Consider the following 25,745-nt stretch of genomic DNA (forward strand, 5'->3'; position numbering starts at 1 on the left):
ACCGGCGGCAAACATGAACTGAACAAATCATTCCAGTTATTAAAACTGCAGGCCATGAAGAGAGCAAAGTGAACCAGAGTCAGATTCAGAAACTTGGCCAAATAAAGATGATTCTGATTCTGCACACACTGAATGGGGTGCTTTTAACCGTGGTCCTCTAGCACATGAAACCATTTGTATTTTTCAAAAAGCACTAATCAAAGCAGAAATAGAAAAAAATGTGACATTATTAGGAACAAAATAATAAAGTCACAAAAGTTTGAAATGAAAGGGAAAAAATTGAGGTATGGTGAAAAAAAATATATACACCTCTGGGGTAGAGAATATATCACATATTTATTCAAATGATTTATTTAATTTGTGGCTTTTTTGCTTTTTTCACATTGCAAATAAATTGCAGATATAAAGAAGTAGAAGCTGACTGTTTTCTTTTCAGATGGGCTCAATCTACACCTTGCTGATTTGTTCCTTTAAATCAATGAATGACCGGCTCAACCTGCTTTGAGGTACTTGTCAGTAGCCACAGAAACAATTAAAGGGCAATTTTAAGTAATTCATCTGCAACATTTCCTGCTCCAATCTGATTAGACAAAATTCATTCCAATGTTTGAGTTAATACAGACAAACTAGATAAAGATAGAAAACCAGTCTTTCTCCCAATTGCATTAAAAACAAACTATAAAAATATCTTAGTGATCAACTAATTCTGGCCCCATTACAGGTCCACTCATAACTTGTGTGTTGGGTGGATGTATGCACATTTAAAGCTTTTATTTTTTTATTTAACCCTTTCACACATAGTGGTCACTACAGTGGAAAGCTATTCAAAGGCAATTTTCTTGTATTTCTGTCAGTGTTGATGGTATACTTGGACACAAACCACTGCATTGGACACTGATGTGTCACTCCATACCCTGCCACCCACTTTTCAGCCAATGTAAGTGCACAAAAAATTTCTTTAAAAAAAATTAAAATCTCTCTAACCCCTTAGAAGTTCAAAAATCTTTTTTTTCATGCCTAAAGATAAATAAAAATACTTAAGAAAAAATCCTGATTGAAGTTGTCAGAATTCATGCATGAAAGGGTTAACTAACTAAAAGTGTACTCACACCAGGCAATCCATACTGGGCACATGAACATTTGACCATCAACGTTCAGTCTGTTCGATACATGTGATCGCTGCTTGCTGTAATCAGGGCAATTTGATAAGTGAATTATGCTCTGGCCCTCTTGAGGAGGTGGGCACATTCATGCCCAAGCTTGAAATTACTAATGCTTCCTCAACAGCTGCCTCCAAAAAAATCCCTGTGTTATATAATTTACAAACTGTACACATGAGAGAACAATGAGTTTTCATTCCCCAATTAAGCCACAAAACGCATAAAATCATGAACTTCATTTTATTAAAGAGCATTTGTTTTTGTGAGAGGTAGAGTGAGTGCTGTTTTTTCCTAAGTTACACCAGAAACACATTTTTGGCTAATCTGGATGAAGCACCAATGAACTCATGCCATGTGGCACCCCCCATCCATAATTCACAAGCATTGTTTCTCCTCTTAGAATGATGGTCACATTTTAGGGAAATTTGTACATAATGATCACCTAATGGGTTTTCACCCAAATTGTGCTCAAGGTCAAGTTCAAGGTTAGTTTTTTCTAATTTTAAGGGGACTTTTCTATTTTCACAACATGACCTTCATGTACACTCCTTAAAATTTCAACTAATTCTCACTACTGAAGTACAAAACAATATTTAAACCATTTAGCAAAGCCATTAACATAAGAGTCGCACTGCTAATAAATTTTGCATGCACAAAATGATAAAGACAGAACTTCATAAAATAGCAAATGATGCGATAACTTGAAGTAACTCTTCATATTATTCATATCCTGTTAGATAGTGATGGCCATGACCTTATTGATCTTGATTATGAAGGGAGTGATCGTATTGGTTGGATTATTACATTAGGAAGGCATGACTGGCCATACTTGGGGCCTTCCTGTAATCATTATGCTAACATCAGTAATGTGGTCAGTGCTGTGGTAAAAATAATATGATACAGTTTTATACATATTTCCATGGTTTTTATGGAAGTACTACAATGTAGTTATAATACTACTGAACTCAAACACTTTAATTTGGTACTGAACAAGGTTATTTTATCCTGGAGATGACTATTTGCAAGCTTTCTTGACTTCTCAGTGGATTTTAATTCTCCTAAGTTTATGCAAAACAGACAACCAATGACAAGAAAACACATCATTTTCATTCTGTATTTCTTGTCATGGATTCTGAGCCATATGAACTACTACATCACTGAACTTGTACATATCAGTACTATGCTGGTATTTCTTGCACTCTGAGCAGGAAAATGAGGATGGTAGTACACTTGGGCCAACTGTAAAAAGTCTCATTTCCTTTAATTAGTCCGAAAGGAGGGCAGGGACCTTATTATTCACTATAATCTTCTACAGCAAGTGACACCACACATGAAAAGGTCAAGGTGTTCTTTGTATGTTCTGCTTGATCCTGGCTCTGTCTCTTACTTGTATCCATAGGGGAGCGAATGGTACAAGCAGTATTTCGTGAAAGCTTCCTGGCATGATTCCCGCATGCTCTCATTCATAGCTGCTCTGTTCCTGGATTTCAGCAGGATACTAAACACATGATCAGGTGCTCTGGTGCCGCTTCAAGGACTGTGCCACTGTCATCATGGCTTAGGTCCAGACTTTGGTTGTGACATGAGCGTAGAAGGACAATATTTATTTTGTTTTCTGTTATTCTTCTCTTGTTCTGTTGTTCTGAATTAAGTGGATGCACCTCCACAGAATTATGCGTGTATATATAAAAATCTTGTTATGATTATACATTCTTTATTTACATATGCTTTGGCAACAACCCAGTGTACAGTGATTCATAGCCATCTGTATTTTAGAAGCCGAGAATGTCATAGTTTCTTACCCACATGTAAAGACTCCATATGGCAGCTCTTCAGCTGCAGTTATAACAGCTTACACCACCAGTAGGAATGAACAGTGTAATAGCTTCTCTATATTTACACTGCCTACAGGCAATAAATGTTAACACCTTTACCACTTCAAAGGCCCCTGGAAATGTAAAGTATTCATAACAAACAACTTGCAGCTTTAAAATAACTTACAGTTGTTAATTTTTTATGTTATATTTTAAACATAAGCCAGGTACAAGTCTACTGTATGACATGCACTTAAGCATTATATCAATTGTAAGGACAGGTCCTTTTTGCAACAAGAAGTGATTAATACAAAAACAAATAAATAAAATTCAGTAAGTAAATAATTCAAGCAAGCAAGTGGTTACAATTATGCTACAGTATACTGTTTATCAGGAAATGCTGGGTTTGGAGTGGTAAGACTCACATCCAGACATAGAAACACGACCTTCTTTGTTTGGGTTGTATTTAGATTAAATTCACTTCTTAAAATCTGATTATTATTTTAGTACTAAGATGTAAATTCTCTATAGAAGTTTTGCATGTGCTGTCATTTGCATTTTAGAGCTGTCCACTGTATTGGACATGATATCAGGTAGCAATCGTGTTCAATAATTCATAAGTTGTTTACACTGAAATTATCAGTGTTATTCTCCCCCACAACCCCTATATTCTGCTGCACTGTTGGGTGCAGCAATCATTATGGAAAAAAAGATGATTTTGTTTGTGTTTTTCACACTCCTACTCATCTGGATAGAAAAAGACAAAAGTAACTATTCCTCTGACACAGCAGAATCAGTTAAAATTTAGTAGAATTTTTCAAATCACCAGTATCTGTCTTAACTAATATTTAACCATTTAGCATTTTTACATTTATATTTTAATTTTCTTACTAGTTTTTTTCTTTCTCATCTTCTTTCCATCTCATCTCCTTCCACCTCACCTGAAGCCTCACTCCTAAACTGAAGTTAGGGCTCTTACAATTACAAGAGCTAGCTAAACAATAACATAACAGTATAAGCTAACGTTATGTCAGCTAATTTTAGACTTTAGTATCCTAAACTTTTTTAATTACTTTCCCTATGATCAACAGTTTGATTACACTCTTACATTGCATGAGAGTATTAATATTAGTTTTATTATTTGCTAAGTGCGAGTCTGCCCACATTAGGTCCCCTTCAAAAAAGTTTCAGTAACAGTGGCGAATAGCAGTAAACAGGAGCTAACAGCGGCTAACTAACTCACCTTAGTATCACTGTTATCAATCCCACATGAGCTATATTGACTCAGGTAAATCCCTGAGTGACCGTGGTCCACCCGATCCAGTGACTACAGTTCCAGTGACTCAGGTTTGTTACTTAACCTGACACAAAATTCTGATATGCATCCAAAGATTTGAATGGCTTCGGATCTCGTCCAGTATAATTCGAGGGGTTGTTGATAACATAATGATATAAATTGTTTGGCGTGAAGTCGGGGAGAGTGCCAGGGTTGCACTTCACAGCATCAGTAAACACACTCGGAGGAAGTAAGTAAACATCCATTTTAGTCCTCCCCTTGCCCAATTTCTCCACATAACAAGTAAAATGTTTGCCATGAAAGTGTTTTACTCCCTCTAAGAGAGAATATACGGTGTTAACTATAACTGTAGTTAATCCCCCCCTTTGGATTATTCTTGCTTAAAAATAAATAAATAAAAATGTACACATACCTCCTCAAGATGTTGTGAAGGGGTTTTCTTAACAAAAGAAAGAACGCTGTGACCAACCACTTTATAGTGTTGCTGATTTGGGCATTGCTTTACTTCTTTTGAAGAATGTACCACATTGTGGCTTTTTGCTATGTCTCTGACCGGTTTATTTCGTTGTTTTTTGCCTAATGATTTCCTCCTTCACTCTTTGTACCTTAGATTGATGTACAACAATTAACATTTTGACTCCAGATCCTTTATTCTTAATTTTTCATGAAAAAGTAAAGGAACAGACCTCAACTGGCCAATTGTCCAATTAGTTTGGAGCCTGTGAAAATGGGGGACTAGATATGAAAATGTAAAAAGAGATTTAAAAATCCCCTGAAGTGGTGTACAGAGGGGAAAAAATTACAAAATATGTAACATATTACAAAAAAAATATAGACCTCATTATGCACAACACTTAGCTGTCCCCTCTTTCTCACACACAAACACACACAGAGAAAAGGTAAGTAGGGCTTTAAAACACAAACTGTTGTAGTAGAGTACTTGTTTGGCTGGGCAAAGTGTCGTGACCAAAGCAAATTAGTTTTTCTCAACATTCCCAGTTGTACAGCAAGTAAAAGAGGGAGGAAGCTATTTATAGTTTACCTTTGGAGAGACAAAACTCAAGTGGCTGCATCTCCCCATCTTTGGTTTTTCCCTTTTTCTTCTCACTATTCACTCACCTTCATCCGTCTCCGTCTGTTGCCTGGGTAACAGTAACTGATGGAGGCTCGGAGTTTTGGGGGACAAAAGAAAAAGTGTGATGTGGAAGAGAGAGGCTTATTGAATAACCTTGTCCATGTATGTGAATTCTGAATGGTTGTGTGCGTGCATGTAGAGATGCTTTCATGATGTAATTTGAGAGTGAGTGCGTAGAAGTGGACAATTGCTTACTTATATGTGCGGACCGCCTGCACATCTAGATGACAATTTCATGTAAATGTATAAAATGGCTTGAGCAATGAGCTATTGTTTGTAAGGTTCTTTGTATGTGAGTGGATGTAAATTTCAGTTCTTAGAACATGTAAATTGCAGTGCATTACGGAGAACAATCAGTAAAGCAGTTTCTTTAGTAATGCCTTTGCTGCAGGGACAACATCTACTAATTTCAAGCTCATTTCTGTTTCTATAACTAGAATGTACTAGATTTGTAGCATTTCATACTACAAGCCACAAAAGCTGAGAAATTTTTAGGGTGCACTGTCTTGTCCTTTTGACACTTTGGAGGAATTAGAAATCCAAACCTACATGAATCACAGCCGTACTAAAACTAAGCAAAGCTTCAGAGCAAGCAGGAAGACATTCACTGCTAGCGAAAAAGGTTTCTTTTGCTGAAGAGTGTCGTTATATATTGATGCATCACTTTAAAGATATGTACTCTTGGGTGGCAGACACATTTTTCTCCTTTCCTCATTCTGTATCTCATTATTGATTAATCCCAATTCCTGCTGTTCTTTTAATGGCCCCTCAAAGTAATGTAACTGGAGAAATTCCCTTTAATATATATTTGAGCTGCTTGTTTTCCTCCCTTCAGTGCTAATGATAGCAGATGTGTTTTATTCAAAGCCATTAATGACTCAAGCACCAATATGAAACATCTGTGCTATTTGAATTGGATTTGAAAGTGATATTAAGACCCCTGACATCTATTAGCATTCTATAGGCAATCGCAATCATTAGATATTTTCTCTGCAGGATAGTACATTTTTATTTCCCCACCTTCTCCTAAGCCAAATTTAAAGGCAAGTCAGGTCAGGTCTGGGCTACAGTAAGTGTAAGCAAGTGTCAAAATGCGCTCTTTACAGGACATGAAATATGCTTTGCGGAGCTGGCATTGAACTGAGGAGACATTGCTGTGATATGTGAAGCAAGAGAAGAGACCAGCAATAGGGTGTTTGGGGGGTGGGGAGAGCAGGAGTGAGGGTGAAAGTGAGTTTTTGATTGCATCTGGCACAAATGGACAAAGACTACCTTCCCCTTCAGCTGCTGGCGCTCGCTGACAGGTCTACTCGCGCAAGCTGTTGTGGTAACACTTGGCCGACAGCTGCAGATACAAATAAAGGCCTCACTTCAAGCGAAACGACAGGGGATATAACAAGGGCTGAGGCCCCAGCTGCCTCTGATACAAGTAAACGGGCTCGAGCACCCTAACATATAAAAGCATCTATAATCACACATAGCTCCGTAGCACCCGCCAGCTTTCAAGGCAAGAATATGTCTTTCTCTAGCAGGAGGCAAAGTCATTTATTTTTCAGATTTAGCCTTGTGTTTTATTCTATTAAGTACTGCACAGTTGTCGCTGATGTCACCACAAAAACAAAATAGTCCTAGTAAACCTTGGTAAAAAAATTAGGGACCAACAAGAAAATGTGTGTCCACCATTATTTTCCCACATGCTGCTCTTTACAAATATGGACCATTGTCCACACTGTGATGCTTTTATCCTTCCACAAGAAAAAATCCATTCTCTGACACTTTCACTTCTCAGCCTTTGCTGTTTTATTCAATCAAAGTCACCCCAAGAGTCTCATTGTTCAGACCCTCTCACTACCTTGTTACCAACAGCTTTAGCAACTCAGGCCCCATGTACACTAACAGCACTGCAAATATTGGCAACACATTTCTAATCACTTTTTTTTTTTTTTTTTTGCCATGCTGTAGCAAATGAAAGAGCCATAATGTAGTGTGGTTGAGTGAAGTGGGGGTTTGAAAGTGGGATAGGCATTGCAGAATTTTTTATTCATTTTTTTTCCAGAAGTACTAATTTCCCGCAGTAATGAACAGGCAGCGGTGCATGGTCATCAGGCAATTATATTTGGTTACCATGCAAACAGTGAGAATCACGGGATGTTATTATACTGAGAAATAGCCCCAGGGTCCATGACAGTGGTAGTGAAATACTAGCTATTATCTAAATGCAGAGACATTTTTAAACATGCGTAATTTTACAATACACAATGTTTTAGTTTTTTAGGGATGCTCTCATGGGTAGAACATTCAATTATCCTTTTTTTGTTGGTTTTTCAACACTTTTTTTCTGGTTGTTTTGAATTGCATTTTAAGGGATTACATATCATCTGATTTATGCTGCTTATTTTGTAATGTGCAAAACTACCTGAGCCAAATGTCATCATTTATAAATTTAGGAAAAATAGAAAAAAGAATTAAAAAATATAACTGAATGCTTTTGATACATACCATTGGGGTGCAATGGTATATACTTCCAGAGCAAAAAACAATACCAAAGTGAAAAAAAACAGCAGATCCTCTAGGTGTCCTCTAGGGTGTTGGTTGACAGGTGTCCAGTGTTGCCAACTTAGTGACTTTGTCGCTATATTTAGCGAGTTTTCAAACCCCCTTAGCGACTTTTTTTTTCTAAAAAGCGACTAGCGACAAATCTGGCGACTTTTTCTGGTGTTATTGGAGACTTATTTATGACGACTTTTTGACGTGAAAGCGCGTATCGCTTTTACTCTCAACAAGCAGCGGGTGCTGCCGTGGGCACCTCGCCCGTTCCAAAGCGCTCACAGGCGGAGGATAGTCCTCCCCCAGCTGCTGTCAGGGCAGGAGATGTTCACACCTATGCGTCCAAACTGCAAATGAATCGCGCATGAGCAAAGCCGCTGCTCCCGCACTGACTGTAACGCAGTCAGTTCTTCTTTTACTCTTATGCTGTTTTGTGGATCACAAGGTTTAAAACTACTTATAAACACACACACACAAAGTAACTCCACCAGAGTGCCTATTTCGGGTCACTTTTGCCAGTCCAAGCCCGGGTGAAGGAGCAGGGTTGGAATTGTGACATTAAAAAAACAATAATTGCTAAAAGAAATTTAATTTGTAGTTCTAAATAAACTGCATGTAGGACGTCTTTTACTCAATTTATGTCTCTTCCACGATGTTATTTCTCTCTCCAGCAACATCGGTTACAATTACATTAGCATGACCAATTATGCAAATTAGGCGATGACATCATTTAGACTTCTAGCGACTTTTAGGACAACCAATAGCAATTTTCCTTACTGAGGAGTTGGCAACACTGCAGGTGTAAAAGGAGTCTGCTAGGCCTTATCTACTACTCAGAGTCACTGAACTGGACTTCGTTAAAGTGGCATGACCCTATTACATCTGACTAATATTCTAGCCTCCCTAAAGCGTATATTCCAGTTGTGGTGAGAGAAATTCTAATATTTTTCTAGTGCATTAGTTAGAATAATTAGGTGATCTGTGCATTTCTGTGTTGCACTTCTTCAGTTTATGAATGCAGCTTGCTAACTAAGCAAGCTAGTACTAGCTAATAAATTAGCACTGGTGTCTTCTGGCTAAACCTATTTGAGGTTCATGAATTACAGACAGCATATAGGTTTGAACTCCACTAAAGGACAAACAGAATTTAAAAAATGGGTGACAAACACAACAGTAAGGGAAACCAAAACAACCTTTTTGTAACTGCTCATCTGCAGATCTGATATGTTATTTATCTGTGTACTCTAAGGTCTATAATGCAGACCTTATCATTTAGCAAAAGACTGAAGAAGAAGATCTCTCAGGTAGATTGTTCATCTAGCTGAGAGAGGAAGTTGTGGGTGTAGGGTGCTAAAGGTCTTCCTTTAGGTGAAAGTTGCAGTGCAGGTGGGAGGAGCACAAATCAACCCTGATTCAGTGGTGTAATTCGCAAAGCTACGGCTCAAGGTAGCATTATCTGCCATAAAATCTTTTCCCTCTGTGTGACAGAGCCCTGTGGTATGTTAAAGGCAAAGACAGAGAGGCGTAGTAATGAAGGGATAGGAGAAGGGATAGGATCTAAGACAATGTAGGAAGGAGTGGGGAGAAAATGATGGCAACATGTATTCATTCCCATGGAGAGAAGGACAAAATGGAAAGGTCGACCTGGTGCTTTCCAGTTAAGCTGTAGAAGATTTTAATTCAGTTTTCAATCACAGTGTAATCAGATTTTATGATTAGGTAGGGACTTTTGGTCACTGTAATTTCTCTAGTGATTTACATGGCTCGAGCTTGGGACTGGACTGGAAATTATTTTTCACTTTCGGATAGATTTTTTCACTTCTATCAAAAATCTTTACCTTTCCAGTCGATTTAAAACATATACCTTTGCATAAGCCTTATAAAATGTTATTTTTCAATTCATAGTTCTCAACAACAGCACAAGTCTATGACAGCACGTAGTCTTAACCCCAAATGACTCTGATGTTCAACAGTTTGTGCATACTGTTGAACATCAGAGCTTCCCCTGACCTAGTAAGTGAATTATTACATTAATTAATTAATTAATGATCGAGACAAGCAGCTGTTAGATACACTATAATGCCACTGATAGAGATTTGTACCATATAATTCATCCACTTATTTTAGGAAGCCTGCTATGCTTTGCATTACCAGGAATGAAAGAATTACTATAAGTATTTCTTAATGAAACCCAGTAATAGACAGGCATGTGATTTCCAAGGTAAATAATCAGAATGGGAACATTCATCTTGTCATTCACACTGCAACTTCTACTTGGACATAGAGAATGGAGAGCAGATGCTAGGGCACATGCCACTTTAACTTCCTGCTGGGAGAGAGGGATAGTAGGAACAGATACTGCGCAGGGAGGAGGTTGACAAATAGAAGATGGTGACAGAAAAAAATGGAGTGAGAGGGAAATGATGTTTAGCCTTTGCAGACTCTGTGTGAAAGACAATGGCAGAAACACAAAAACAGTCCATTCAAGCAAGCCCAAATATATTACAAGTACATACTTGGATTTGTGTGTTGTGGTTGTGATTGTGATAGCTTGAGTATTGTCATCTGTGGGATAATGCGTACATGTGATCTCTTTGTTCTTTAATCTTGAAATTGATCAATCTTTTGACTGCAAGCAGTTTAGCTTGCAGGCAAGTGAGTATTTCAGTGTAATTTACTCTTAAGTATGCAATAAAGGTTGTTGTAGTCCAACCTTCCTTTGGAGCAGGAGGTGGCTGATTACTGGGGTTCAGTGAGCCACTGCCTCTCCTATGCACAGATGGTGGCTAAACCACAGAGCATGTGTTGCATGTGTTGGCTCTGCATCGTGTTGTTTCACTGCATAAAGAAGCTTATTAGGATCATTAGGGAGTTATGCTTGTCAAGTACACATAAAAGTCAAAAATTTAAGGCTCTGTAGGAGCTATTGAAGCAAGAGAGTGGAGAGTGGTTCAAGTGAGGGGGAGAGAGAGAGATGGTGGAAGGCTCAAAACTAATCAGATATGTAGTTATTAGGTATTTCTTTTTACAAAGATAACATATTTACAGTTGATCTTTATTTAATCCTTTACTTTTTAAAAAATATGTAATGTGGTAAAGCATCTGGTTAGACATCTGCTGTTGCAGATTACTTTTTCCTATGAATGGGCCAAAGAGAAGTGACACATCTGAGATATCCATGGTGACAGTGCTATTTTGGTCCTCAACAGAAGCAATGCCATCAGATTGAGAGTCGCATGAATTTTACAGAGATTAGATAGAACAACAGAAATTGCTACATACTTTGATATTGCTATGCACGCTTGAGTGCAAATCTGAACACCAAACTCAAATGCAAAAATCACAATAAATGCTGACAATGCATTTTGTAAGAAAGCTAGTCAAAAAAAGGCTCTCGTCCAAAGACTTCGGACAACATGCGAAATAGCCATGTCTCTCATTCTCCGTGATGTCTTCTCAGGTAATAAAAGTAAATATGCTGCGCTTATCATATATGGAAGTGTAATAATGAACAGGAAACTGCAGTGGAAATAGCGTATGCAAATAGTCTGATTTCTTAGCTACATTATTACAACACATCATCTGTTTATCTCACCACTCTTAAGAAGACTGACAGCTCAGATTAAACAAACGAAAAAAATCTGACAGCATTGTATTGTTTATTTTAAAGCATAACAAATCCCTGACTGGGCATGTTGCTGCTCCTTTCATTAGCTCTGTTGTCTGTAATTAGTCAGTGATTGAATATATTTAATGCACATTCACTACAATCAAGATTAATAATAAAGTCTAATGAGATGTTGTTTTGGGGTTCTTAACCTCTTGACTGTCTGCTGCTCAAAATAGTCATATTTTTTCCAGCCAAATTTGTATGATGCCACCATATTCAAGCTCCCCTGTAAACTGTCTCGATTGAGCTTTGTCTGTGTGTTTGGGTTTTTTTTATAATAGTAAAATACATAAACTGCTTCCTGTGTCCATATCAATTTAGAAGACACAGACATCTTCTCTAATGTATGAATATTCATGTATGATTGCATGATTATAAGCTGAGGTTACCAGGGTTTTTTTAGCTTTGCTCTGTTTTTATAAGATGGTTTATAACCACATGGTGTTTTATAACATCTAAAATTCATTCATGTATTTGGGTTTTTTAGCATCTTTGTCTGTTTTCTCTTCGTTACAATATATAACTCAGTCACCACAATGAAGTAGTTTTATACATTTATGTATTGCATCAATTTGATCTTTATCATTTTCCCCCCAGATTTTCAGATACATTCTGAAGTTGTACATTTTGACTAAGATCAGTCTTTCATCAGCTGTTTTTGTTATATATAGCAAACATCTGCTTGTTCATTCAACAGGCCAGGAGCTGGATTCAAGTACACTGTGAAGCACGGGGCGATTGTGGCTCAAGAGTTGAGAGTTCGCCTTGTAATCGGAAGGTTGCCGGTTCGAGCCCCGGCTTGGACACTGGTGGCGCCTCTGTCAGTGCGCCCCAGGGTGGCTGTGGCTACAATGTAGCTTGCCATCACCAGTGTGTGAATGACTGAATGTGTAAAGCGCTTTGGGGTCCTTAGGGACTAAGTAAAGCACTATACAAATACAGACCATTTACCAAGCTATGAACATATACCGTTCCCATGGGGGGCCCCTGGATGATGGTGATGGTGTTTCCTAGTGTATCAAAAGGTCCTTCATTTAATGTTCCTTATACAGTTGGAATAAATTAATGGTGACTTGATTTAGAATGCATTCTGATTCTGGGTATGTGCACGCGCACACACACACACACTCTCTCTCTCTGAGAAGATTTACATATGGCCTCTTTATATCTTAAACATGTAATCTACCTTACATACATGCCAATATATGTGTCCTATTTCTGGGGTATTAATTGTTAAAAAAAAATGTATCCAAAATATTAGGTTTCTGGATGTTTTTTGTTCTCCTGTAATTTAAAATACTAGCGTTGTAGTCCACAGTAGTGTTGTTAAAAATGTTTCCTTTTAAATATGTGTAATAGAGGATTTCAGGTTTCATAGAATGTTAAGATATAGAAAAAAACCCAAAACATTTATTCTAGAAGCCCTGTGATAGGTTGTCTGTCTAGTGTTTACCCCCCTTGCTGTGACTGGCTCTAGCACCCTCATGACCTCATGAACTGTATTTCGTTACCCTGTATTTGTACATGTCTAATGTCAATAGAGTTGAATCCTAATCCTAATTGAAAAAGCTGGAACTGGAAAATACTGGATGGATGGATTCAAGAATATTTCATGTGTTGTTAATTAAATTGGTATTGCATATGCATACCAGATTCTAGTAGTATGGTAGTAGTGTTACAGTGGTGTTGCATTGCAAGTTAACTATATGAGGCCATGATGAAAAGAGGGTTGTTCCCATTTGTAGTGAAATCAAATCAGTGAAAAAACAAACAAAAAATAGATCTAAGAATCAGGATCCTTTTGAGTTTATGGACTTTCAAATTTTGATTATTTAAATATTTCTGTTTAATTCTTAGTTTGCTTAGTGTTTATATCTGCTTCTTTGTTGAGTTCTATGTTGTGGTAGAGTATTCTTCCCTCACTTCCATCCTGTTGTGTCAATTCCACTATGTTGAGTTCATTAATGTCTGGATTTCCCCATTGAAATGTGAGAAGTTAATACTTCTCACTTCTTGTCTTATTTAAATAGTTAGAGTTTTGTTTTACCTTCCCTCCCATCCCATTGTCCTTGATTGCTGTTACCTGCATCTTGATACCCAGCTGTGTTCTTGTCTACTGATTGCCCTTCTGTTTATATACAGTGCTGCCTTCCCCTTAGTCTTTGTCAGTGTCTGTTTACATTCTCCATGTGCTCCTTATGCCTGTAAATACAGTTTTTAGTTCCTTTTTTTACCTTTTGAACTTTTTAACAGCCTAATAAAGCTGCTTGCTTTTTGTTGAATCCAGTTTGCCTGTCATATCACACTCCACACAGTCTGCGTTATCCATAGATTGTAACAGTAAGATAAAAAATAAATGGGTGTGTCAGTGGTGCAAATAACCACAATTCAACATGAATCTCCAGTTAATAAAAAGGAACTGACTCCATGTCACTGGGTATATTGTCCAATCTATTTAGTTCAGTATTCTGCTTGTCTTTAATCAGTTTCCTCTTTCATGCAATATTCAAAAATTGCTTTTTCTCATGTGTTTTTATTCTTAGTTTCTCATATATAACTTTCTGATGGCTTTACTTTGCTTTACTTATTTAACTGTTTGTTTCTGATACTGTCAACTGTGCACCATATTTCTTCTTATTTTTCTTCTTATTCTTCTTATTTTCGATCTTACTTCTGGTTTTCCTTGTACATATGTTTTCTCTTCTTTTTATTTTTTGAACACACTGAACTTTAACTACTAGATAAAAGTAATATTACACTATTATTTAACTGTTTTGACCAGTTTACTATATAAGAATTTACACGTTTTTCACAACTGGAGGTAGTGTTGTTTGGCCAATTCATTGCTCTTCAAGTGTTTGCAAGTAACATGCACTATGTGGGCAGCATTCGAGGTCTTAGGCCATTCTGTTGGTGGAAAGACTTTGTAAGATGAAGTTGTGGTATATTGCAGTCCCTGATTCCAGAATGTCATAGGTTTGCTACATTAATTAGAGACGCTAATAGTTTTCATTAGTGATAACAGAATGGACTAGCATCTTCTTTTTTTTCCTCACCAGTATATTTTATGGCTCAGTCCATCTCCATCAATATTGGTAGGTAGACTGCCAAACCGTATCAGAGCATGACCTGTGGCTTATAAACTGCCATAGGTCATCCTCCTGAGACGTTTTTTTCAATTCCAACCATACAGTAGCAATATAGTTGCTTACTGATTGGTTGGCTCAGTCTAGATTCAACCAATCAGTAAGAAGCAAAAAGCAACAAAACTTAACATCCACAATCTCTGACAAATGTTGTTGTTATTGGTGTTCTTGACTACTGTTAAGAAAATTAAATTAGCTTTGTATTGGTTTGCTATTTGGCTTGATTTTTAAAACAAGAGCAACATTTGTAATTATTACACAAATGGTGTATTCGTTATTTTAATTTTAAATATTGTCTCTTTGTTATTTATCATATTATTGATGTGTGTTTTATTGTCATCCTAAAGGTGGGAATACCTGTTTAAAAATGAAAGATGTATATATGTTTATGACTGCTAAAGCTTACCCTTTACTACTCTCTCTGGGGATAATTATGTTAATTTTTAGGTAAAAGAGTTTAGTCGGGGTAAATTTGTTACTTTCTCAATTGGAAAAAAAAGGTTTGTAAAATTGTTTAATAATTCAGTGCTGGTGTCTATAGCTATATTCAATTCAGTCTGCTGAAGAAAGGGAATAAGGAGTAAGTGAGAAGGGATGTAATGGTGGTAATCAAGCTTGACAGGGGAACATGAAAGGAAGGAGGGAACATGATCTAGTAGCTAGTACAGAGAAGACGGGAGGTTAGGGGAATGAAAGCCAAAAAAATGGGGCAAGAGCAAAAAGACTAATAAAAATCTAAAGGGTGATGTTACAGAGAGAAAAGTAAAAGGTAAAAAGAAAGAATAACACAAAGTAATTTAGGAGCAATAGGAAAAAGAAATGCAAAGTAAGGAAAATAATCACGAACTGCACTAAATCTTCAGAAAAGTGTAGAATTATGGGGCTTCCAGCCACTCTCCTTCCTGTAAAGTCATTTAGGAGTAAAGCAGCAGGGATTTGTAGGGTTTGAAGATGAACACAAAACCCATTTTCCCTCATGGCTACATCTGCCACTATGAATTTATATGGCTGTTGTAGTGAAGAGTAGAGAAAAAATGTGATCAAACATGAGGGAGAATGGAAACTGAGAGACATATAGTAATCAAGCAAGAGAGAGAGAGAAAGTGGGAACAGTGGGAAGTGCAGAGAAAATTGCTGTGAGATTAGATGATGAGGGAAATTTGAGAGAAAAAAATAGAAAGGTAAAGAAAAAAGTATTTGAAAGACAAGTTCACCAATGAGACTTTTCAGAGAGTCTTCCAGTATTTCCATAATAGTTGGTGATCCAACATGAAGACAAGCAGTAGTTACCCAGTGAATTCTAAAAATACGCATCAATTAAAACATACCAAAGTGAAATCCATCTCTCACCTTATGTCTCAGGAAAGCATTGTACTGTGAAACAATGGACTCTGTAGTTTCTGTCACGTTCATGGACGTGTGCAGGTTCTGTTAAGCAAAACTGGAGGAGCACTTCTTTTTGGCTGTTTGCACGTGCACATTGCACAAGCCGCAAGCAAAATGAACAAGTTACACTGTGATTTATCTCTCTTGCTAATCCCGTCAGCATACATGTGTGATGTTGAGGAGTTAAAGTGCAGTGTGAATAAACTTTTTATAACTCCTTTAAGGACTCCTTAAGGACAACTTTCACAGAGATGGTTCAGATGATGAGAGGAGACATCAGCTCTTGACAAAAAATCAAGTTCAGTAGGTGCAGGCTCCGCTAGATATTTTCATATTAGCACATAATCACTTGCTTGACCGGATGTGCTAAGTTTAACTAGATATTTTGATACATACATCCATCAAATGCTTCAGTAATGGTTTTTAATCCCTCTGTGGACCTCTGGAGAGATCTATCATTCCACACAGTACTCAAGCCTTTTATTTCAGCTCTGAGTTTTTCCGTTGTTATAAAAAATATATCTTCTTATGCTTTTTTATAAATTCAAAGTTTTGTCCTTTTGTCTGTTTTCCCATTTTTCAGAGATATGTTGTCCTCACATGGCAGCCGTACTACAAAAAATACCACAGAATATGATGGATATCTGTAGATTTACTACAACAACAGGAAATACATTTTTTTTTAAAAACCCAGTTTTACTTGTAGTTTCCACAGTGTGCGGATATCAACCACTTGACACTTCATTATAGATCAGCAGATTTTTTTTTTAATTTAAGTGGGATAATTATGGGTTTCCATGGCAAACTGTGTTATACTGTATAGATCCAGTGTAGAGTGTGTAATCATATTTTCATAAAAAGTGACGATTAATATTTTTAATTTCACTTTAAGTGGATATTGAGGTGAACTAATACCTATCTATGTAAATGTTTTAGGCAGCATTTTATCCATATTATTTTAATTTTTGACAATCATTTAATGGTTGTCCTACCAAACCATCGAATGTGACACCATTATTACCCTGTGCCTAAAATTAAATGTAAGTCTATTTTTTTTACTGTTGTTTAGAGGAAACCATTGCAGACGAAAAATACTAAGGAGAATTTGAGAATATATTTCTCCAAAGCTGACATCCTTTTGGAGATTAATGGACAAGCATGTGTATGATACTAGTCCTCTCTGCTGCTTTACCCCTTCAGCATATTTGATTTATGGACACTCAGCAGTGCATGAGTTCTAATTTGAAAGGGGTTTGTTTTCAGTCATGAAGATGGAATTTTAAATGTTGTGATGAATGAACCCTTGTGGTTTTTATTTATTACTCTGTCGTGGTGTATTTGTGTGTGTGTGTGTGCGCGTGTGTGTGTGTGTGTGTGTGTGTGTGTGTGTGTGTGTGTGTGTGCATGTGCATGTGCATATGATTTCCTGTGTTCCTATTTGTGCATGTATATGTGCATGTGCCCGTATAATTTTGTAAATATAGCCGCACTGTTATTTATGTACTTGGAAAAGTGCTGACGTTGTGTTTTCAGTCTGACATTATAAATTTATCACCCTTAGGTAACTATGTCTTGCAGAATTCAATATTACGTCTCACCTATTGGGTGCCAGTGTGAAAAATCAAAGAATAAGTCATGCCCTCCGGTACTTTCAACCATTCTGTCTGTGCATATGGATTTACGTTATCATCCAACAGCTGCATATGGCGCGGTGTTTGATGTTTCTGTGGTCAGATATTGAATGAACCTTGGAGAAATGTGATGCTCCTTGGTGAATTTACAGGGGTATAGTAAGGGCTTAGGGAAGAAAGAGAAGGCAAAACAGGCTAACAACCTTTGTGTATTGGTATGTGTGCTCATTCAGGGGCGGGGGGTTGAGATGCAACATTGCTACAAAGAAAATTATTTATGCTGAACTGCTGTCTGTAGTTGTTAGTGAGACTTCAAATAAGGAATGGAAAAAGCAGTGGCATGTACATAGTATAATGCAAATCATTTATTCACTTTATTGATTTGATTTGCAACTCATGATGTAAAATGATTCCTGAGAACTGCAGAGTTTGGTTTGTGGTAGTTTTTAGTATTATTTATTTTTATTGTGTTTTATATCTGCTGTACATGTTCAGTTCAGTCCACTGTATTCCATGTGCAGAATACAGTGTGTTACATGTATCTGTAGCCTTCCTATTTTCTAATGGCTTGCTAATGTCTTCATTGCTACAGGGCTATGCTCTGTTTTCTTCCTCTTTCAAGTATAAAATTCATGCATTAAATTTGTGAAAATGTGACATGCTTGTTGATTAGATCAAACTTGCAATATCCTTTTCTCCACAATGTGAGATCATTGTTATTTTTAAAGACTGGTACAAATAGGCTGTTTCTCAGAACTCTGTTAGCCTCATGTTGCTTTGAGAACTCTCATGTCAAAGTGTTGATTGCCAGACCTCCTTTATTAGCTGGCAAATTGTGCTAATTGGCATTCAGCCTAATATAACTGGCACTGAGGCGGTGATTATAATTGTTATTATAAGATGTAAAGCCCTCTCTTTATTTTGCAGTTTGTAAAATTAAAGCTGGTTACCAGTAAAATATCTTAAGTTCTCTGAATTTGCTCTCATTAAGAGTTGTCGTTGTGTGCCTTTCTGATATTCAGTCTTTTTCTCCTTTGTTTTACTTTTATCCAGGGAGGCCTCATAGCACTCCTCCTCCTAATCCTCCTTTTCACCCTTGTGCTGTATACCCGCCATCGATGGTGCAAGCGTCGCCGTATCCCCCAAAAGAGTGCAAGTACCGAGGCCACACATGAGATCCACTACATTCCCTCCGTTCTGCTCGGACCGCAGGGCCGTGACAGTTACCGGGGTTCTCGAAGCACACACCAGCATGGCAGCTCTGTCATTGGAATGCCTATTCGTGAGACTCCAATTCTTGACGATTACGACTGTGATGACGAGGTGGACGCAGGTGGGCACTCACTTAACTCCACACCCAACCAGATCCACAACAAGCTTAGTGATGGGAAGGTCCTAGATGACTATGGAGTTGGCATCCAAGGACATCCAGATATGATGTGCAAAGAAGACGATATTAAGCATAATTTTGACAAACGAGGTAGGTTGGTTGTCTGAAAGACATTCTCCTTGAAAATGAAATTAGAATTATGGAAATATGAACACTGCACGCATGAAATTGAGATTTATGGGATCCCTGTCATATTAACTGCATGATGTTGGTTTTTTTCCTATCATGCAGCTGTGAGCAACATACTAAAAAAAGAAATGGCAGGTGTCATAGGAAATGTGTCGTGCTCAGTGGTAGCTGTGCTGCTTTTATGAGCATGTTTTGTACATCCATGGAGCCTCTCTGTGCCAGGTGCTCAGATTACTCAGCATGGACATCTCACTTGGCTAAGGCCAGCCCACCCATGTTGTTGATTGCACAGTGTGTACTGCTTATATTTTTTCAGAAAAATAAGTAGTTTTGTATGATTCCTGCCATCATCTAACATTCGCAACAATACTGTCTTTAAGTTGGTCCTACTGTTTCCTACTAAAATAAGGAAGCCACAGTCTCAAACATACACTGCCGCTTCTTGGCTGTGATATCCGTCCATTCACCTACTTTATGTATCAAGTTCAAATCTAATGTACTGTCATTTAACATCATTTGTGAAAGTCAAGTGACAGAGGCCACTTGTCACGTCAATTAAATGCTGACTTGTGTCAGTGGGCGGCCTGTTGATCCCTGGTAAAAAGAGTCATGGGTCTCCACTTTGAGCGAGATAAATATGTTTTCTATAAAGTAATGATACAACTTTTTTTAGGCAATAAGAATTTAAAACTCCACTGCAAACATCGTAATTTCAAGCTATGCATAAAGTATTTGTTTACAGTATCCTCACAAACCTTCTCTGTTGGACCGCATAACTAATTGTAGGGTTCCTTGGTTATTTGTTCTGTACTGAATCACTAAATCAATTAACATGCTAAAAATGCTCAGAATGATGAAGCTGATGGATATTTAATTTTCTGAGTTTAAATCATCCTATTTAAGTACTGGTCTATGTTTTAAAAACATGTATAGAAGGGAAATCTATGGGAAACCTGTTGTTTGATGCAGTTCCAGCATTTGTTTTTTATCGAGGAAAAATTAATAACATGATAAAAGATCATTATGTCTAGATTTTTTAACAAAACACTGACCTGAACTCACTGTAACTGTAAAACTCAAGGACTTTCAGAAACAAATGTCCATACTCACATTCACATCAATTTAATCTCCAGTTCTTTGAATTCCTTAGATTAACTATAGAGACAGATTCACGAGCTATTAACCTTTCAGCTACAGAAATTTAAAGACATGATTCATCCATAAAAGTGACCAATTTAAAATTTAGATCTACCTGTATTTATTAATCCTTGACATTTTTAGTGTACTGGGCTAGCAATTCATCCTCTTCTCTCAGTCTCTTTTAGATCTCATATATGTGGTCTCAAATAAAGCAGCCCTTATCCAAAAACACCCATACCTTGCAGGTGTTTCTTTCATAAATTTGTTGTTATCCAAAAAATTATCAAAGTTGTAATTTATGAATGCAGTCTTTCAGTAATATCAAATTGTTAAAATATAAATGACAGTAGGTTAAAAGTGTTGTTTTTGTGTATTTGTATGTATACTGCATTTTATACGGCAAGGTAAACGGATGAAATTCATGAATCAAACTTCATTCAGATTTGCCGTCTAAATACAAATAACACAAATCTGATTTTGAATTATTTATGATTTATTTTTTGTTTGTCATAATTTAATGTGTGATGCATACTGACTTGGTTAAAATTTGAAAAATAAAACTAAACTTATTCAAAATCTTCCATAGACTTAGATGGAGATACTCTCTCAGAAACAACTGACTTGAAGTGCACTGTTCTTTGTATTTAGTAGAGAGACTGACAGGAAAATGAGCTAATGGTGGATGGTGATAAATTGCTAATGTGGCTAATGCTTTGTTTTGGATGGTCAACAACTACCTCCCAGTGGGATAAAATGGCCCAAGCCCACAGGCTCAATATGTCTGTCTAGAGGACAAAGGGTTGTGTGATTGTACTGTGGTTCATTACTGTCAACCATAAAAGCATAGTGAAGTTCTTTGTGGCTGGCATTGTTTATTGGGTCTTGGCTGCACTATGTGTCTAATTTAATAGATTAATTAAAATTTAGTCTAATACTTGTATTCACAGAGTTTTCAGTGTATTTATTAACGTAGCCCTTGCATGTTTTCATTTTCTTCAATGGCCCAACTAGTTTGTTGACTCATGCATTAACCTTTAATGTGTCTATATGCAAACATACAAGATTAAAACCACAAAAGCTTTACTCTCAGAATATAATTTCCCCCAAACCAAATGCATTAGAAGTCCAAGGAGTGACTAACTACTTCAGATATTCAGTGACTGGCCTAGGACTCACACCGCTGCTCTGCCAACACAGTCCTGAGGGCATCTGGGATGGGGCCACTGGTCTTCACATTAATAACAAGCAAATCCATCCAATTTCCATTTAAAATGACTCTTGTTAGTCCTATCTAACACACACTCTGGAGCAGAGGTAAGCAGCAGAATGCATTCACCTCACTGGTTCATCCATGAACAGTGCAGTAACAGGCTCGTTTTTTGTTTTTTTTTCCTGCTGCTGGTAGTAATGTTTCTCACTTATTTTGAAAGTAACATTCCAGGTCACATTATTCGCTGACTGAATGCAATAACTAAAAGAACAAAACAAACTTCTGTTTTTATAGAAAAGCTTGTATCAATATCTATGGCGAGAAGGTAACTAAAGTTTAGAGTAAATAATATTTTGGATTATCGTGGATCACATTACATTTTTGGAATAGATATCTGCAAAAAGAGGACGGGGATTTATAGTCATAAAGTATAATGGTTTAAAACAAACCTGTGTTTTAAGTAGCTCTATATTTTCTGTGCTTTAAGTCAGACACCAATATTTCCCTAGAGTGGCACGAGTCCTTAAACAAAACCATTAAAACACCACAGGAGAGTTTTGTATTGGAGATAAAAATGTGTTCTCATGACGCATATCACTGGTAACAAATTCTGCATTAACACATTTGTGACTGGCAAAATGCATTATGTGGATTAACATGATCAAATTTGGCACACTTGCTCATCGTCCGTCATTTTCATTACATTTGGCGTGGTAGTTTTCTTTATTCATTTTCTTTCATATTTTTTTATTTTGTTTAATCTGACACTGCGACAGCACACAAACAGGCAAACAAAACCTCTGCCGATTAAGGCGCTTCCTCCTTGGTGGATAAAAAGCAGAACATAATTTCTGATATAATAAAAAAAATGGTGTTAAAATAGCTGAGGCTTAATTTTAAGGCAAGTACAATGCTGCTAGTCAGATGTTAAGATTATAGCTTTATATCAGTTCTCACTAGTAATGGGATCTAACTCATTAGCAAAAAGAAACATTAAAAATAAATTGAAGATTCTATTATGTTTTAATAGTCCATAGGACTTTCTGTTGGGCCTTTTATTCCTTTTAGTGAAATTATGTTGCTTGCAAAAACTGCTGAATGGAGTTACTTTGTATTTATTTCATGTTGTAAACGCTGATGAGGCCTTGGACAGAAAATGTAACCCACTGAGAATCATTGGGATGATACTTAGATTTTACAACTTTAGATATGTGGCTAAGTTTTGCTTAAAATAGACAAAAGAGCAGAATGCATTTAGACAGAAGATCCCTAGCTGCTACAGTAGATTTTTAAGTTCTCTGCCCCCTATGGAGCAGCTACCCCCAATCTGAGTAAAAGCACATTTCTTCCAAGAATAATGGATCTGTAAGTTAATGTTTCTTTTCCCACGTTTTTTTCTATAGCAAGAACACAGAACCAGAAACATCTAGCAAACAGTATAACTGTTGCTAAATATTACAACAAAACCACAAAACAGTAATTACTGTATCCAAGACTTCTCAGTGTCCTCAAGGAAAGCAGCGATGAATTATATAGGCATGTGGCTCTTTGTTATTTATTTCAGTGATAACTAGGGAAAGTCTGGCAATAACTTTGTTTGACATTTATTTCAGATATAGTCTTAACTGTGCATTCTTAAAGTCCTTCATTATTGGGGCTGCACTCACCCACTTGAAACCAAGTAGGATTTAAATGGGAAAAAGGGAAGTATTGTTATTATTGTCATCAACAACTCCATATTCATTGCCAAAGTTATTAAGTGTTTACCGAGCCTTAATTGAACTCAGAGTAATAATCTAGTGTCGGGCTTCAGATCACTAATGTGACATCATTAATGGGAAATGGATGCCAGCTTGGCACAGTCAAGCTACCTTGGGGTAATGTTTTGATTAATACTGATTCAAGCTCGCTCTCCTTCCACGTGATAAATAGATGGGAATCATGACAAGACTTCACATCCTTCCTATCCCCCATCCACAGAAAGCAGTAAAGCTGTGTGTTGTTAATGATGTGAATTTATCACAGTAAGATGAATGTGACGTATTTCAACAAACACATACAATATAAAGCACACTATAGCAAGTACAAGTCGACACAAACATCCCATGATGAAGATTAAGGATGCACATGTTCAAAGACTAAGATTTTGTAAGTCAAAAAATCCAATAAATGTGTACTGAAATGAGATTTTTGAGCTCTAGGCTAGATTAAAAAACTTCTAGTCATTCTTGCCCACTCCAGTGTGAAAAAGGCCTGTGTCAGATTCATCAGTCTCCTACAATCTCTGGTGCATTGTTTAGTAAGGAAGTTTCAAAGGAGCACAAGATGAGCAAATCCCCCCATGCACAGTGCAGCAGCTGATGAGATCATTTTGAGCAGCAAAGAAAAAATAAGGAACTAGCAACCAGTAAATCCATGTATAGCAACTCATTGAGAAATGAAGCCTTAGTAATCTGATCCAACATGAAGCCTTTGTCAGGGCCAGACAAAAAAAAAAAATGTCTGCAGAAATGAGTTTGTAAGCACTAAATCAATACATGGTGGTCGATCGCATGCCATCTCGTGAGCCATCTTTATGAGACTCTTTTGAAATGTGGTTAAGGCTGGTCACCCACAGCCATCAATATGTTTCTGTGCTGCCATGATTCCCAACAGTCTCAGTCCATTAAAATTATAGGTAAGGAAATAGAAAAAACAAAAAAAAAACAAAGGAGGAAAATAAATGTAAAAATAGCATAACAGACACTAAAATGGAATCTTAAATAATTCATATAATATTTGAAATTACAACTTAGGTCAGAAATACATTTCTCAAATGCATTTTTAAGAATACATTTCTCAAATGTATGTTATACTTCTTCCTACTCCATTTCAGACTTAATAATTGTCATTTCATGTCATTTAGACTCTGTTTTATTTTATTTGTTTTCTTTTTTTTTTATCTGAGCACATACGTGTGTGTATTTACATATATATTCGTATTTGTAAATGCAAGTATGTGTACTTGTGTATATATTGTTGTTTTTTTCTGTATATGTCTGAAATAAAGATACAATAATAAAATAAATAATAAAATGGAATTCAGATCTGCAAAACAATAAACACTAATTATTTAACAAGTTTATTCCAGTGTGAAAGATCACGTTGTGAAAGTTTTAGTATATAACCTTAAATCTTCTGTATGTACCTCTTTTTAAAACAGTAAATAAACAGGTACTCCATTTTAGCTTATTGGAGACAAATCCAGAACTGCAGCTGTTCTCCTCAGCCTGCTTTTGGTCAATATGCACTTGGTGGAATACTATTGCTTGCAGCATATTAAATTAACTGAATTGTTTCTGGGTGTGATAAATTATCTGAGTGTGTGATAAATTGGCACCCTATCATAATTATATTTGCATAATGTTTTTTTCTGCTTCATTTCCGCTCCTACATGTGCTGGAAATTTCTTAGCAACTCTCAAGCAAGATCTGGAAATAATTGCTAATATTCATTGTCTTTGGAAACTGTCAAAAGTTAAACATCATTTTACCATGGAGACACCCCATCACTGCCTGACTGTGCAATCACTGGGTGTCATTAATAATCATAAAAAAAGAATAATAGTATGGCAATTGAACATATCCAGAGTTAATGGCTTTGTGATTATATTATAGCCATTATGTTTACTATAAGGATGTTCTAAATATGAAAAATAAGATAAGAGATCTACACAGAAAGTGGGGTTAACCCTGTAACAGTTTGTCTCTATGTTCTATTTAAAGTTGGAACACAAGTAAATTTCACTATGTTGGATTCATAATGCACACAAAAAACGATCTCTTCAGTCTCCAAAAGCCAGAAACAACAGGGCTCTACACACACAATCAAATTATGTACTTTTACGTTAATGTTAGACTGGCTATCAGCCTAATGCCTTCTACAACAATAACAGTAGTCACAGTGTCACTGGCATGCACCATGACCTCTAACAGGTGGTCCCATGTTAGCCATTAAACGTTATCCCAAAACTTGATTAGAACAGTGTAAAAACCTTTTGTAGATATACATAAAGTCAGATTCATAACTACTTACTTTATTAGCAGAGACT

The 25,745-nt window shown here is 36.7% G+C and overlaps 1 protein-coding gene across 3 annotated transcripts in view; it reads left to right on the plus strand.

Annotated features, from left to right (window-relative positions):
• astn2 (astrotactin 2) overlaps positions 1-25,745 on the plus strand; it is a 292,012-nt gene that overhangs the window by 67,801 nt on the left and 198,466 nt on the right. For 2 of the 3 annotated variants that reach the window (XM_005459486.3, XM_003454979.4), the window contains exon 3: positions 18,840-19,266. In XM_005459486.3, coding sequence (XP_005459543.1) covers positions 18,840-19,266 — 427 coding nt within the window. The remainder of the gene's footprint in view (positions 1-18,839; positions 19,267-25,745) is intronic. The other variant, XM_025909010.1, reaches the window with a different exon arrangement.

Source organism: Oreochromis niloticus, linkage group LG7 (genome assembly GCF_001858045.2).
Source record: "Oreochromis niloticus isolate F11D_XX linkage group LG7, O_niloticus_UMD_NMBU, whole genome shotgun sequence".
NCBI classification, from domain to species: Eukaryota; Metazoa; Chordata; class Actinopteri; order Cichliformes; family Cichlidae; genus Oreochromis; species Oreochromis niloticus.